The following is a 16973-nucleotide window of genomic DNA, read 5'->3' as shown; positions in this document are numbered from 1 at the left end:
CTAGCTTTGGTGGAAGGAAATTGTTGCCTGGCCAGGAAACACCAGCCTTTTTACACAGAAAGAGTTCCTGCTTAACTGTATAGGTTCTTGATTCTGCATCTCCAAAGGCCTCCAAGGTTTTCAGCTGAGGGGTGGACAGACATCATCTTTGCACAGAGCAAGCTTGAATTCATATTATTTAGGAGCAGTTCAGGCATGGAGCAGGGTATCCATTGGCTCCAACTCTGTGGGAGCTAGGTGGAGTGGCAGCAGCAGAAAGATCCCAGAAGTGCTTCATCCTCCGTTTTCCCTGCCTGCTCTTCAGAGTAGCAAGAGGGCCTCCTTCGTGTGAGAATGAGCAACAGCAAGACGCATTCTCTTGAGTGACAGAAAAAGGATGCCCTCCAGATCTTATTCCAGAAGGTATATTGCACCTGCAAGGTGGGCGACTGCCATATACATTTTCTTGTCTTGGCTGGGCTCACCAGTTTTGGAGGTACAGCTTTATTCCTTACCAGTATCACTGTAGCATTTTGTTGCTTGAGGTATATTTTCTGTTTCCTTACAAACTCATGATGATAATTCTATTTTGGTTGCCATTACGAGTTTTTCTGCAGAAATTCCTGAAAAAAAAGAAACATTTCATTTCAAACTATTCACAAGGGGTTAAGCCCCATTGTGCTTGTTGTAGTTCGTGCCCTCTTTGCCTATGCCAAGCCTCTGCATTAGAGGAACTTGTATGTAGTGATACTGTGTGCTATAACTGTCAACAGAACTCTGAGGGCTGGTCTGCATCTATCCCTGACTGCTTTAATAAGCGGCACCACATCTACTCGAATTTCTGTTTATAAAGAGATTGTTCCAAGTATTCACCCTTAGTGAAAGGTCTGAATGCAAAGCAGTCAGATGAGGAGAAAAGGAGAATATTATTAAATAAATATACTTTGAAATCCCCAAAGGAAGCCTCATTTCAGTGAGCCTAAATACATTTCAAAGTGGCACACTAAACAAAATACTTCAGGAAGATAACTCAGAATAATTAAACTTTGTTTTCTTATTTGGAAGCGCTGTTGGCTGTGAGTAGGGTCACTGCCTTTGTTGGAGGTAGGCGAATCATCTATAATGAGGCTTTGCCATTGAATTTTACTTCTTTTCTGCTTTTGATCTATTCACAAGCTCATCATGAGATTTATTTGTTGTTCAAAAATCTCCCTGCTTTTCTACTCAGTAATGTTCCCGCATGAATAGCTGTCAAATAGCCTGCGTTGCTTGATGTCTGGACTTTTAACGTTGGCTGTACTGGCTAGTTGCCTGGGTTACCTGTGTTATATCTATCTGTTTCTTGTAGTGGAGATTCTTGCTACTACTCAGCAGGCTGTGTATTTTGAGTAATTCTAATGTGAAATGCCAGGTGTTTTTTCAGTGACTGTTGATGTGTTTAAGATAAGATTGAAAAATAAGCAACTATTGACAAGTTTATTTGCAACAGCTATGAAGAAAGAAAGCACAAACAAGGAGTCAGCAGTATCTCTGAATCAACATTTGCTTGAACAACTTTTATAGAGGGGAAGAAAACACCTTCATTAATTCTTAGGATTGGTTTCTAAAAATGGGATTTTTAGAGGTCCTTCAGTTGTACATAACTATGTTTTACAAGATAATAAATTACAACTATATGTGAGATTTAATCTCTAGGTGAATAATTTTAGAGGCCTCCTAAAGAAAAAGGAATTATTCTTGCATATTGTGAACATATTTTGCATATTGTGAACATATTTGTGAAGCACAAATACAGGCTGGCCAGAGACTGGATTAAGAGCAGCCCTGAGAAGAAAGATTTGGGGTGTTGGTTGACAAGAAGCTCAACATGACCCAGCAGTGTGCACTTGCAGCGTAGAGCTCCAACCATATGGGAGAGTGGTGAGGCACTGGAACAGGTTGCCCAGAGAAGCTGTAGCTGCTGCATCCCTGGCAGTGTTCAAGGCCAGGCTGGATGGGGCTTTGAACAACCTGGTCTGGTGGAAGGTGTCCCTCCCCATGACAGAGGGGTTAGAACTAGGTGATCCTTAAAGTCACTTCCAACCCAAACCATTATGCCTCTATGACATAACACATATCTGAATCAGGAATGGTTCATTAAAAATCTTAAATACAATGGAATGAATGTAGAGATGTTTTCTGAAGTATATTTATTTGCCACTGGACTTGCAATTATTTACATGCATCAATAGTTGTATTGTGTTCATAGCAACTAATTTCATACATATACGTAAAGTGATTGTGCTACTGTGTGTCAGTTTGGGGCTGTAGCACCATCCCATTACGGGTTCCTGTAGTGGGGCAGTATATCCTATCCGTATGCTAAAGTTGCAGTCATGCAGTTACACAGTCTTGCCTTCTTTCCTCTCCTGACAGGGAGTGCAAGTGAATCAGGTCTTGACATGGTTGGTGTTCTCAGGACTCATGCTGACAACATCTTTGCAAAGTACTTTTAGAGAACAGATAGAATCTCAAGTTACACATGGTGCTGAAACTTGCCAAATGAACACAAATAATGGTCTCTATGCTATACCATAAGAAAACTAAGCAAAGTGGAATGGGTTGTAAGGCCTTTTGCTAGCAGATTTAGAACTACTGACTTTGTGACCGTAGCACCCAAACCCCTGCACAAACTGTTTGCATATGTCCCAGGAGGGAGATTCCCAATTACAGAATGATGTGATGTGAGGAGTGATTTTCAAAGGTTTCTACCATTAAGACGAAGAGAGTTCAACTTATCAGTCCTCTTCTCCTGCCTTTGAAAATGTCTACACAGCCTTGAATAATTTATTATTATTAGTCACTTTTGTTTTCTTTTTCTTTCTGGTAGTCTAGTTTCTAATGCGGGACAGTACCTGAACGTGAAGAGCAGAGATTGTATTTACCTTGGAGACCAGGCTTGGACTTAGCCAGGGCTTTCCAGGCAGATAATAGGACACCTGTCTGACTCTTACTATCACGCATATATGGGACCAGATCAGGTACCCCAATGTCTTGTCTCTAATACTTGCAAACTGCAGACATCTGGAGGACAGTGTAGACCGAAAGCCATATGGTGGAAATATTTTCCTGGTATGCTGCTCCAGTTGCTAATGACTTTTGCTTCAGGCAGTCTGGAGGAAGAGATCTGCTCTATCAGTAATTAATAGCCCTTAATAAGATTTTCTTCAGTCGATCCATTTAATAATTTTTGGACCCATGTGGACAGTGTTTCGTGCACTTGACAGTAAAGTATCTTTTGTATACTTTCATTAAATAAGAGAAATAAATTAAAATCGTATTGGTTACTGTCTTATGCTCCTGGCAGTCTTAGTCATTACAATGATGTCTCATAGAATCACAGAATGGTTTGGGTTGGAAGGGACCTTAAGATCATGTAGTTCCAACCCTGTTGCTATAGGCAGGCACACTTTCCACTAGATCAGGTTGCTCAAAGCCCTATGCAACCTGGCCTTGAACATTGCTAGGCATGGGGCAGTCACAACTTCTCTGGGCAACCTTTTCCAGTGACTCACCTCCCTCCCAGTAAAGAACTGGGAGAATATCTAATCTAAATCTATGCTCTTTCAGTTTACAGCCATTGTCCTTCGTCCTATCACTACATGCCCTTGTAAAAAGTTCCTCTCCAGATTTCTTGTAGGAGCCCTTTAGGCACTGGAAGGCTGTTTTAAAGTCTCCTTGGAGCTTTCTCTTCTCCAGGCCTCTGATCATCTTCGTGGTCCTCCTCAGGACTTGCTTGAGCAGGCCCACATCCTTGCTGCAGACCCCAGAGCTGGATGTAGTGCTGCAGGTGGGATCTTATGAGGGCAGAGTAGAAGGGCAGGATCACCTTCTTCTACCTGCTGGGTCACGCTCCTTTTGATGCAGCACAGGATATGGTTGGCTTTCCGGGCTGCGAGTGCACACTGCTAGCTCATGTTGAGCTTCTCATCAGTCAGCACCCCGAAGTCCTTCTCCTCAGGGCTGGGGCGAGTCTCTTGTCTTAAAAATTCTCTTCAATCCTTTATTTGGCTCTTTGATTCTTCATCTTACTTTGCTGGTTTGGGTAAAGCAGGTGCATTTTAGGTGAAGGCTCTTCAAGAACTACAGAATTTTTACAACATACTACTTCAAAAACCTACCTGTAGATAGCAAAGCCACACTTCATTCCAAAGATGAGGTGGAGCTGGAAGTAGGGGGGGGACAACAGGATATTGTTGTAGCTTGTAGAAGGGCCACGTGCCTAGGGCTGTAGGTTGGGGAGTATGCCAGAAACATGACTAAGATTTGAAATCAGAACGAGAGCCTGTGTGCCTTGTTTTGCTTGCATTCAGCATGTGCTTGCATTCAGCAAGTGACCACATATAACAACAATAATCAGCTCTTTGCCTTCAGGTGAGGCTTTAACAAATTTATTATTCTCAACAGCCATTTCTTTGTCCTATCATTCCCACTCCAGTGTCAGTTATCTTATATAAAATACAGATTACCACATTCAGTGTGGTTTACCATACAAAGAGAGTGATTAAGTGGGTATTTCTGCGTCTGGTCTTATAAAACGTGTCTCTGTATAGTTAACATTCAACCTCCTTATCAGTATGCCTCGGTGTCTGTAGACTTCAGAGCACAGCTTGCCAAAGCCTGCAGGGTCTTGTAAGGCACCGAGTGAGCCTGTGAGTGGAGGCGGGGGGGAACCGTGTGTTGCTGCCTAACGATCTGAAGATGGCAGTATTGGGTGAGCAATCGCGTTTTCTTAGCTAAGCAGAGGTCTCTTAAATACAGAAATTGTAGTTGTTGCATATGGCAAATTTATCAAAAAATCAGCTTTTCATCTGAAGGACTTTTCTTAATGCTGTAGCTTAATACCAGAAGTTAGTAGTAGGCAGACGTATTTTATCATCTGGTCATTTTGCATGCATTTTATTTGAGTTAGTTATCCTGAGAGTGCAAGTTTTATCAACGCTGAAGATAGGCTGTCGTCAGCGAGTGTTGGCTCATAAATATAATAATAGTATATTTTCTTATAATAGTAACAATTGTAATAATTTTTGAACTTAAGCAAAAAAAAAAAAGCTTTTTTTGTGTGCTGTGTGTCAATCAAGGAGGAACTGCCATTGAGGTCTCCCTCTGTCTTATGCACACCCTACTCCATGGCAGCAAGGACTGCTCTCACCTTTGCCAGTGTTAGCTCTCTACCTTCTGCCCCTTCATTCCCCAACAGTGCACCTTCTCAGGGGAGCGGAGAGCATTTCTCTTCCCTCCCTCCACTGTCCCTATGGATTGCTAAGTGAGAATTCTCCTGTGGGCAGCGTGACATTGGTTTGGTCCTTCTCAACCTGAGAAAAGTCTACAGTAAAAGTGTCCCACATTGAGGGACAAAGTCATGGCTGCTCTAACAGATCTATAGCAGACAAACACCAGACCATGCCCTTTTTAGCTGCAGTTGGTTTTAAGAATGCAAGTGACTGTAATCACCACTGTGTTTTATCAGGATCCCAGTCCTGCTGTGTATCTGTCAGGGTGTTCATGTTCAGAGCATAAGAACCACTACCTGATGTGTTGTTTTAAGAGAGTTAATGGGGAAGGGGCAAATTCGAAGGTGTTAATGGGATTTAAAGTGTAAAGCTGAGTGGTCCATTGCTGACAGTGCCAGCATGTACAGAAGCAAGACTGTAGGTAGCCTCCTGAAGGTTTTCCTGGCAAAATATTCAGACAGGGAAGCTAACTTTGTACTCTTTTTGGCAGTAGGTCTCTCAGCTTCACTCATCATTCCTAGAGATGCCTTTGACATTTTGTGTACCTGGCTATTTGTCCCTGAGGTGTCTCTTTTAGAAACCAATTGTCTTGGCTTTCTTTTAAATGATGACACCAGCTCATTACATCTAATGAAATATTTTATGCCAATTTGCCTTTATCTGAGTCAAAAACAAGACCAGTAGTGGAACTTTGATATTTTTTTTTTTTTTAATTGTCATTTTTTTTCTGGTCAGAGTTATGCTTTCACCTCCCCTAGTGTATATCTGTGCCTTTGCTGTGATGGAATCTGACTCAGGGCATTTGAAGTCACCACAACCTTTTCTTCTTGCCAGCTGACTTAGCAGCTGTGGGTTAGACACAGGGCTCATATTTTTATTCTTTTTTATCACACCCTTCTATATAGTGCCATGCTGCATGAATCACTAGCTCTACAGGAACTTTTATGAGGCAGAGAAATGAATCATTTGTCAATTTCTAAACATTTGTTGAACTTAAAAAAGCTGTTAATTTCTGCTCTTTTGCGTTTAGTATGATGCTTAACTTGGAAGAGTGGGGGTTTAAGAGGGAAATGGATGAAAAATAAGTCATCATGTTAGGATCCATTCTCAAGTAATTCAGAAAAACTAAAAGTGCCAGATACTGGGTTCTTATCCTAAATTCGCATTTCCTGCAAAGACTTGTAAATCTGTTCGGTTCAGTGGAGTTATGTCCTTTTGCACAAAACCTGAAATTGTCAGGTAATGTAATAAGCACACGTGTATATAGATATGTGTGTATATATGCAGTATATGTAATGTTTTTGTGTAAGTTAGAAATCAACTTCCTAAAACCTTCAAATGTAGAAATAGTTACTAGCTTAATCTCAACTGTTGGATCTAACATCAAAAAGTAATCTTGACGTGTCATAGCAAAACCAAACTAAAACACAGTACCATAGGAGCAGAAGTGACTGTCTTCTTTTGCATTTAGGGGTCAGTGAGCTATCTGTGCTTTTTACGGTCTTCCTAACATTTAACTTTGTTGGGTGGATACAGCAAAGTTAGTTACAGTACCATTATGCCAGTTTAGCACCTCTCTTTCATAGTTCCTCATCAGTTTGTTATCAGATATGTTACCTGATTGAATGTAGCCCTAAAGAACAGTTGTAATGGATTGGTCAAATGAACTTACTCAACTGACTGTAATTTTCTTTCTGTAATTCAAGAAGCCAAGTGGCATATTAGTTCTTCATTTATGACAGTGTAAAATCAAGCGAAGTCTAAGGCCTCGGCTCAAGAAGGCTCTTAAACACATACATGTAAGTTAAGTTAATTCTAACTCAAGAAAGTACTTCAATATGTGACACACTTTAAAGTGGCATCAGCTCGAACTTAAAGCTGTGAGCTCTGAACTAGATCTCAGAGATATTCAGAGGCTTCTAGACAGGCAGACCAACTACCTTGCAGGATTTTATTTTAAGGCACCTCATTTATTTCAGGAGGTTTCAAAAGTCTCTGCAGATTACTATCAGTGCTTTTGATACCTAAATGATCTTGCTTGTCTGTTCCTAACTGGCCATTCCTGTGGACTGATTGGGTTCAGAAAAAAAGCAGAATCACACATTTTTGTGCAAAGCTCTGCTACTGCAGACCATGACATTTAAAGTACTTAGCAGTAACAACATACTTTATCTGAATTTATGTGAAAGACATGAAATTCTGAAGAAGTGGGGCAATCAAGCGAATATGGTACCAATTGTCATTGCTGAAGTGCCTGTTTGCGGCTGCACTATATGTATCTTTATGTTTTGCAGTGCTATTTTTTTACAATTGAGTTTGGCCTTTGCAAGCAAGAAGGACAGCTACGTGCTTATGGGGCAGGACTTCTGTCTTCTATTGGCGAATTAAAGGTATGTGTCCTTAAAGCAGAATCAACTTTTTTTTTATTCTTAACAAAATAATAGTTGGATGTAAATATTTTGACTTTCAGATAGCAACTAAAGTTGTCAGGATAAAAAGCTTACTTTTAAAGTGTGATATTGACCTAGAAGCTTTGTTTGAAATATCAGCTGGCACTTGAAGCATGAAATGGATTTGTAAGGCCCAAAGTACCAAAGCAACTACAAACTACAGAACTAATTTCTGTTTGAATTTGCATTTCTTGTAAAAGGCGGCTCTTAGGTTGTAACAGGTGAGGGTTCCTTGAGCTCTGAAAACTTTGTTTAGAAGAAAAGCATATAATATTAAAACATACAAAAAATGTTTTGAAATCATATGTGGTTCTGGTGTAAGTAATCCAGTGTATTTCAATTGATTCATTATTGATATTAAAAGAACAACATTTATTAAGGTCCTGATTCAGTAGTTTAATCATATTTAAAGTTAAGGAATGCATATGAACTCATGCTAGATTTGAAGTACATGCCAGTGTGACAATACCTAGAGCCCTATTCTTATAAAGGTGAAAGTGTTTAACCTTGTATGGTGTGAGTAGTTGTAGTGGATCATTTATTGCCTCTTTTTATGCCTAGAAAACATAGGGAACAAGCAAAAGGTATTTTTTCACAAGTCTAGTATTTGGGGGCTTAATACATCTCTCTCTTGGGAAGATGGGAGGGAGGGAGAGGGAGTAGTTCTATCTTCTGGCATCTAAATGAACTCTTGGTGGCTTTTCAGGTAAAGATTTGGTTTTAGAAAGCATGCACATAATAGTACATGTATACAGTATATGTATAATAGTATTTACAAACTGTTTTGCAATATATCTGCTGTTTCTTTATGTTTAACTTCTCCCCACCCTCCTGCGCTGGCTTCTTTGGTGAACTACCTAGCAGTTTAATAGAATAATCTCAGTCTCTTCTTTAATGTTTGTTTCACCTGTAGATGAGAATATTCATGGTGAAGCTCATTAGTCAAATTGCTATTCTTTCATTAGGAGAAAAAAGGTTGAAGAAAATTGCCTTCTCCGGTATTTTTCTTTGGTTGCATTACAGCTGCTCCAAGTTCAGTGCATACTTCAGCCACAGTGCTCTGTATCAGCCTAGTAATATTTTATACTCACAGTGCAAAGATGGTTAGATGCAGAGAGATGAATATGTCCCACTTCTTCTGGCCCTACAACATTCAGTGCTAAGGCCCAAACTCTGTGCAGGAGTCTGCAGAGAATCTGGCCTCTTATTTAAACAGTCATTAGGTAATGACCCTGAAAATACCTGTCACATCATTTACAAAATCTAAGGGCATAAAAGTGAGGAGATGAATAGTCAAGAATGAAATAAATCTTCTACCATCAATGTCATAAACAAACACATTATTCTTGTCAAGTCTGCATATTTTGTTACCTCGCATTTGTGATCCCAAATCTGTGTTCTTCACTCAGCAGTAATCTCATAGTATAAATGCAAAGAATAATCCTTTTGAAAAGCAATGGTAAAAATTAAATAATGTGCCCACTAATGGACTATATTGATCTGCTTCAAAGGTATGGCCATATATCATAATAATTTTGCCATAAATCAATAATATTATATACTTTTCTATTATACTACATATATATTTCATAGATGGGAAGCCAGAAGGGGACTATTCGATCATCTGGTTTGACCTCTTGTGTATCATAAGCTATTAAATTTCTCCAGATCTTGCATATACTGAGCATAGGGACTTAAGTTGGACATTTCAGTTATTGAGAAACTAAGGACTTGTGTGCTGCAGTCACAGAACAGCACCATACCACAGATAGCCAGTCTCCATGAAGAAAATGATAAGGTGAAAAACGTTTGAGGCTGTGCTCCATGGTAGAAAATAAGGTAAAAGGTAAGGAAAAAAATGTAAAACACTACTAAGTTTTCTCCAAATATGACCACAGGAGAAGCTGTTTCTACACCAGAAACCTGGCAGTGAATGTGCTTCTTCTTAATAAGATACATCAGGCAAATGCTTAGGAAAGGAAAATATCTGGCTGCCCATGGGACTGGTGCACAGTCTTGCATCAAGCCATACAAGTTTCCTGGGAAAGCAAACTCCCTTACTTCCACCTCCTAGCACCTACTGGGAGGGAAAATGTCTTGTTTAACCTGAAGGTGTCTGAAAGATAATGCTAATATAACAGACTTTGGTTGAGATCCCAATAATATCAATATCCTGATATGGATGGCAGGAACTGCTCTCAAAATGATAACAACAATACTGGATATTTCTGTGGTGAGTGGGGATGAATAGGAAACTGAGATTGCATGGTTATGAAGTCTGACCCTTGTGTACAGATGCCATACTTCTCACAGGAGTCGGAGTGAAGAAGCCCTTTCAGAAATAAATACTGCCATTCTTAAGACAACAGTAATTGTGAGCCTGTTGTCCAGTCTCTGCAGAAGTTCAAATACTTATTTATCCTTGCCACTAGGAAGGTAGATTTTGTGTCAGTGTTGAATTTTGTTGCCTTGATTTTACAGGCATTTGATAATAACATGGTTTTGTCAGCAAGAAGAAAAGCTGTTTTCCAGCTGCCCACCCTATCAGCTCTCTTTTCAGTGCAACAGTATTATTTCCAGGACGCAAAACAGTGCCCAATTTTATGGATAATTTTTAGAAATTTCTAGAAATAAATGAGTTGCATTATTTGAAGGCTGGGAGTGGCCTACAGTATTTGGGCCTTTCAGATGAATGAATGGCTTGTTCAGTCATCCTGGTTTCTCTATTACATGGCTCCAGTCTGCAAATCTAGTAAACAACTTCAGCAACCAAGAACTATAAAAGCTAGAGAAACGTGGGCACCAGCCTATCAGTATAGGATTTTCTTCAAGTCTTTTTCCTCACTCAATACTTAGACTTCAAATTTCAGAAACTGAAAAATGCAGCTCCTGATGTGCATGCTATGAGGCAAAAAACTTTTAAAAGCACAACAAAATAAGGAGAAAGAGAAGTTTAGAAGTGAAGCCCGGGGGGAAACAAATAGTACAGTAAGTAGTTATAAAATGTTCTGCCTAATATAGTCAGGTTAACTCTAGCTAACGCTATTACACAGTATATATTTGGGGCTTAGAGATAAGGCAGAAATAATGTACATTTTCAATTATTAAAACTATTTCTAAAAGGCAGTCCAAATGTCTTTGGAAACGTTAATCCATTTGCTGTGTATGATGCTCTCTTGAATTCTTTCATTAAAGGAGTCTCCTATCAACTTCAGTTGGCTGTAGATCAAGTCATATCCCTGTTATATGCTTCTATATTTAACAGAGAGGTAGACTTCAGGTCTTTCTGTATGGATTTTTAAAGTCACATGTGATGTCCATATACGATGTCATATTTTGTTTTAATGATAATTTATGTTAAGGAGAGCCAGCATTAACTTTTTTAACCAAAATGATTCAAATAAAAGCTTTGACTCTGTTTTCTGAAGAGTATGAAGATGATGGAGAAGACAGCTTCTGGATCCCAGATGCTAAGTTTAGTGGCCTTTTTAAATAGAGAGTCTTTCCTTTATTTCTCTAAACAACATAGAAAATTATACTGATGAAAAAAAAAATCTGGTAAAATCAGGACACTGTCAGATTTGTAACCTGTGTTGTAGATAATCAGAAAAACCTTTTAAGAGCAGGTTTTCCAATACTCTGTTCCCGCCTTGAAATAATAAGGTAGTAAAATCAGTACTGGCACACAGACAACTTCTCATCTGTGTCCTTATTCTGCCCTCCTCTACTCCTCAGACAGTGCTGTATTTATAACTCATCTGAAGTTTTCTCCTAGCTAGCTGAAGATTTTGCTTTGGGTTTTGGGTGTTTGTTTTGGTTTTTTTTTTTTTTTTAATTTATTTTTTGTGGTGGTGGTGGTTTTTTTTGTGAAAAAAAAAGTTATATTATTACACTCCATTTTTTGTACTCAGAGGAGAAATTGCAAGACCAAGCTCTTCCTTCATGTGTCAATGGTAGTGGTCACTTAGGAAGTGATTAACGGTTCTCGGCTCAGTGTAAATTCCTAGTGCCTTCTGAGATGCCCCGGTATATCTGACCAGCTCTCTTCAGCTGCCGCTTCAGAAATGCATAAGTCTTCTTTAGGACTTGTGCTATATCTTCCATCCCTATACAGATGCATCAAACATCGTAGCCCCTAGAGACCTGTGGTTAGGTACCTCAATCAGTCTCAACCCTTGATCTAGCAGGTCACTGAGGCATTTCTTTAGTGCTGTGCTTATTTCCAATACGGCAGTTGTCTGATTCTTAAACTGTCTGGTTGTCTGATAGTGCTGCTTTTCCTGGGAATCATGGACGATTCATTTGGAATTTTCACTCCAAACATTTGTTGCTTGCACTGAATGAGAATCACCAATGGCCATATTACCATAAGCAGTACAGTTTGTATGAATGGGCCCTTAGAGACAGTTATCACAAATGCACAAGATGGTAAAATGCTCTGTTTGACCAAATGTTATTTTCCTTATGATTAACCTTGTTAACCTTGACAATGTTAACCTTGACATTTCTTTGGATAACTGAAGAGGTCTCTAATGGAGAAATCTCTATTGGATACTTACTTATTTGAGTTCAACGAAGAACTGAATGTCTAACCAGAACATAAGTGAATAGCATGCATTAAAAAATATATCTTGGAAGCTTTTGGACTCACCAGGCAGTTTTTCGTTGAGGTTCTGTGCATCATAATGTTGAAAGTGCCAAACCTCTAGTGTGGCTTTGAATCAGTGTCCTGACCACCCTAGTTAGCACCAGGCAGTTTATGTTCTATCTGAAGGTTTGTCTACAGGCTCAGTTCAGTTTCTGAACTCTGCTGTCGCTGGTGTCAGCACATCAAGTCAATAGTAGACATCAGAGGCACTAGGCTGCAGGCTTTGAAAACATCTAGATTCACAGAGATGTTTCCCATTGCTTTAGTAGGCGTGTCAATGCCTGCTTGATGCAAGAACCAAAAGACTGTATCTGAGACTGGAGATAGACAGGTGTCTTGGGTGTGAATTCATCAGAATGTAGGCACTTCATTCCTAAACTGCATCCCTAAAAATAACTAATCACTTGTCACCTAACTTTGAAGGCATGCATGAGTCCTTTACCCTCTGCTTCCAGGTTGTATGTCTCCTGGTTTCTGCACATTGCAGTCTCTTCAGAGTTGCTTTGTGGAACAGCACCTCTGCTCATGCATAAACTGAACTGGGATCCAGAAAGTAGGAGTCATTTCATATACAAGATCTGAGGAGAATAACCAGGAGGGCTTTCTCAGTGCACATCCACTGTGATAAAGAATTACCTTTTTCTTCTCTTTAAACTCTCCCTTTTTATAAAATTGTGCTAAGTGACCAGAGCAGTTGTTCATGATGTGGGAGCCACAGGCTGAGTCCTTTCTCGCCTCTGATGTCTTATATCCCAAGGAGTAGGCCTAGCCCAGCAGAGGCCATTAGTGAGTGAAGGAGAAGAGGGAATGACAACACTGTCACCCTTTCTGTTAAAGCTGTCACAGTATAGGAAAGAAACCACGAGCCAGAAGTGGTCACCTGCTGATTTGGTTCCTAAGAAAATGTGACCCATGTCACTCTTGATACCCTGCACAGCGCATCACCCAGAGTTCTAAAACTTTGTGCTTTAGACATTTGAGGCATCAAGTCTCACCTGGAAGTATGAAGGCACCTTTACAGGAGATGTTTTTAGCTATAGTTAGCATCCCAGGGCATTTTAATTCCCAGTCAATAAAAAACACATTCATTTTGGTAGAAGGAGGTAAATGCCTAAATTTACAGGCACTCAACTACATCATGGCTCTGAAAGGAGGAAGTGATGACAGATATAGACAGCGGCCTATGGTGAGCCTGTTTCTGCAATCCATTTAGAAGAGGATGCTATTCAAGACAGGCCATTTTTTACTTTATTTTTTCAAACCTGTTTAACTGATGGCTGGCTAGAAACTGCAAACCTTGTGAGAAGGAAAAGATACATGTACTAAAGAAAGTTAATTCCCTGACATTTTAAGTTTTCATACATTAATTTTTCATGTATTTATTTTTGGAGATAGAAGAGGTGGGAGGAAGAGGTTCTTGTTCCAGTTTTATGTCCTGTTATTTGGAGACTGCAGGTTGAGAGCTAGTGTGATATTTTCAGAGCCTTTCACAGGGATTTAGAAATGAGCATAAGCAAAAGCTTGGATAAAAGGTGTGGTGAATACCTTAATATTAATACCTCACTCTGCTATAAAGAATGTCCATGAAGAAAAAAAGTAAAGAAATAAGAGGCGCCTTTGGACCTCAGGGATCTGCTCCCTCCCTGTCATTTCTCCATGCTTTTCATGTACATCTTCACTATGAGTAGATACTAGAAGATTTAAAAAGGTTGAAAGTTGACCTAAATATGCTCTCTTTCCTTAGCTTGTACTTCTGTACAGAGCACTGAGAATGAAAATACATGTGCTCTAAAAGTTAGGGTAGATCCAAAAGCTAACACAATTGTTCAAATAGAAAGGGGGGCTACAAAAAGATTGTATTGGAAAACATCTCAGTACCTGATTCTCAGTTTTGGAACTTCTGCCTCCTTTCTAGTGGTTTGTGCCTGACACATAAAAAGAAAGGCTAATTGGAAATTTCTTCTCTGGGTAGCAGCATTTGATGCATCATCTGCCCATAGTCTGCTCTGTACTTATTTGTGCCTTTTTATTTAGTTATTTTTTTTTCTTTACAATACTATATAGAGCATTATTGCTCAGCAGTACGTGGCAGAATGTAGTGCATTTCGTCAGCATGCAATATAAGTGGGCATTATTTAATTGGTTTTCAGATATATAGTTTCTTAAACTCACTGTTAGGAAAATAGTATATGATTTTGGCCTGGAAATGTAAAGCACAGATTATATGAATGGTTTGGTCAGACTCAGTTCACCCACCAAGATGATCATCAGTTCTGCCAGTTAAGCGATGTTTTGGGCATATACATACTTGTAGTTGTACAGATAAATTTTTAGGGGTGGTTATTTGATGGCTTTCCTCTTTCCAGCTGAGGATTTATGTTTGTATGCCTACATGGCAGGTGAATTTCTAATCTCCTCTGTATTATTTTAATAATCATTTTTGGGGAAAAATTACTCTCCTAAAAAGGGCTTTTTTAAGTAACAAATGATTTATTCTGCTCAAACTGAAAAACCACTGTATGTAAAATAAGAGAGGCTATTAACTAAAGGGAAACACACAGCACAGTGATATAAAAGCTATATATATGAACAGCTGTATAGATGCACAGCAGTGTCGAAACATTGTTTAACAGATCCTCTTGTGTATTTTGCAGCATGCTCTCTCTGACAAGGCCAACGTGAAAACATTTGATCCAAAGACAACCTGTTTGCAAGAATGCCTTATCACTACTTTCCAGGAAGCATACTTTGTTTCAGAAAGTTTTGAAGAAGCCAAAGAAAAGATGAGGTAAAATATTTCCCTTGACTCAAAAATCTAGTTTTCTTTTCTTTAGCAGTCAAAAAAACCCAGATATGTTAATTTTGTTTTTTCTTTCAGGGACTTTGCCAAATCAATCAATCGTCCCTTCTCTGTGTATTTCAATCCATATACACAAAGCATTGAGATTCTGAAGGATACCAGGAGTATAGAAAACGTTGTTCAGGACCTCCGCAGTGATCTGAACACTGTATGTGATGCTTTAAGCAAAATGAACAGATATTTGGGGATTTGATATTTGTGGCACTGTAATTTGCTGTTAGTTGCTTTTTTCTGTAGCCAGTCTTGTAACATCACATGATACTGCTAACTTCTCAAACCTATCAGTTTTCCCTTTGCAGCTTGGCCTGTGGCTTGCATTGTTGTGTAGCTCTGTCTGATTGTAATGTGCAGACAAACCAAGGCAATGCTAATTTGTAAATGCAACATGGAATGTGGCAAAATATAGTCATCAGTTCATCAATGCAATGTCATGTACAAGTACACCATTAAAAACTTGCCTGGCAATGGTTTTGTTTCCATAAGATGTTTCACTTTGGTGTATAAGAAATAGTTGCTGATTTCAGTAAGTCTGAGTTTATTTCTTTATGATCCTTTTCCTCCCATAGGAATCCAGAAAAAAATATTTGCAACATTTTAATTTTCTTCATAAGAGAATCTGTATTTCTCTCTGTAGTGGTGAAGACAATGTTTTGCCCATATATCTGTAACACAACTGAGTGTCTCTTGTGACTGAACAATACAATTTATATACCAGTGCTGAGATCAGGAAGGCTATGTATCAATACTAAAAGGTCCATGGAGATTACAGATTATGAGCTCTCACACCTGACAAATGTTCAACGTGGCTGAATAATTACAACATAATAAAAAACCCAGAAAACCTCTGACAATTGGTGCAGCAAGGTAGTTCTAGTTCCTCCCGTGTTACCTATGAGAGTCCTGAGCATACTTCCTCTACAAGGGCCATATGGGAATAAGAGAAGTGTTTATGTTAATTCTGGGTTGTTGGATGTGTATATAAAGCCCTTCTACATCATTGTGTGCCCTCTGCATTTCCTTGTCTTTTGAACATACTCCTCTTGCATTTCATGCATAATTTGCCTTTCCTCATTATGCCACAGTCAACCTTGACATGGCCATGCATGAATGGATCTATGCTGTATCAGTATCAGCACATATAAAAGGGTGAATATGGAAGTTGTTATTTAATTACAGCCAAGACAATTATCAGTTAGTAGATTACTTGTGGGGTGATTAAATCATGGAGACACCCAAGCTGCCTAGTTTGTACCAGATGGATGCAGGTAACGCCTGAGTTAATAAAGTCAAAGTTAGCAAGCTCTGACAGAAGTACAAGCTCTGTCTGGGGAGCACAGTGCAGAAATATTTGAGCCGGCTCTTATCTGGAAGCAGTAATTATGCATGTCTTTCCTTTATCTGGGTTATTCTTTTCCCCTATTAGTCAAGATAATGGAGAGTTGACTCTATTGTATAAACCCTTCTCAGTGGAAACCACATGGCTTATGCAGATCATGTCAGTATAGGTGAAAGTGTCATAGCTTACATGCATGGAAAATAGGTATCTATTGAAGCTGCACTCACAGCTGAAAGAGTCATGCAGATAGATACTCTTAATTGTTGCTAGCAATTTCAGCATAAAAAGAGCACCACTTGATAGTACCAGCAGATCCTTAAATAAGAGGCAGTCTATAAGGATAATTTTTCATTGGGAAATCTGCCACCTCCTCAAAGATAACTATGAGATAACAGAAAATGCTCTTTTCTCCAGATGATCCCTGCTG

General features: G+C 39.2%; 1 protein-coding gene across 1 annotated transcript in view; it reads left to right on the top strand.

The window, feature by feature from the left end:
- TPH2 (tryptophan hydroxylase 2) overlaps window positions 1-15675 on the top strand; it is a 50611-nt gene extending 34936 nt beyond the window's left edge. Inside the window, exons 9-11 of the mRNA XM_061367986.1 lie at window positions 7547-7642; window positions 15005-15138; window positions 15229-15675. Coding sequence (XP_061223970.1) covers window positions 7547-7642; window positions 15005-15138; window positions 15229-15403 — 405 coding nt within the window. The 3' untranslated portion in view covers window positions 15404-15675. The remainder of the gene's footprint in view (window positions 1-7546; window positions 7643-15004; window positions 15139-15228) is intronic.
- The last annotated feature ends 1298 nt before the right edge of the window (window positions 15676-16973 follow it).

Source organism: Neopsephotus bourkii, unplaced genomic scaffold (genome assembly GCF_033783945.1).
Source record: "Neopsephotus bourkii isolate Nb327-2 ecotype Australia unplaced genomic scaffold, CSIRO-AGI_Nbou_v1 NB_1423, whole genome shotgun sequence".
In the NCBI taxonomy this organism is placed as follows: Eukaryota; Metazoa; Chordata; class Aves; order Psittaciformes; family Psittacidae; genus Neopsephotus; species Neopsephotus bourkii.
The sequence above is the reverse complement of the archived record's forward strand: the minus strand, read 5'-3'. Positions and strand labels throughout refer to the sequence as shown.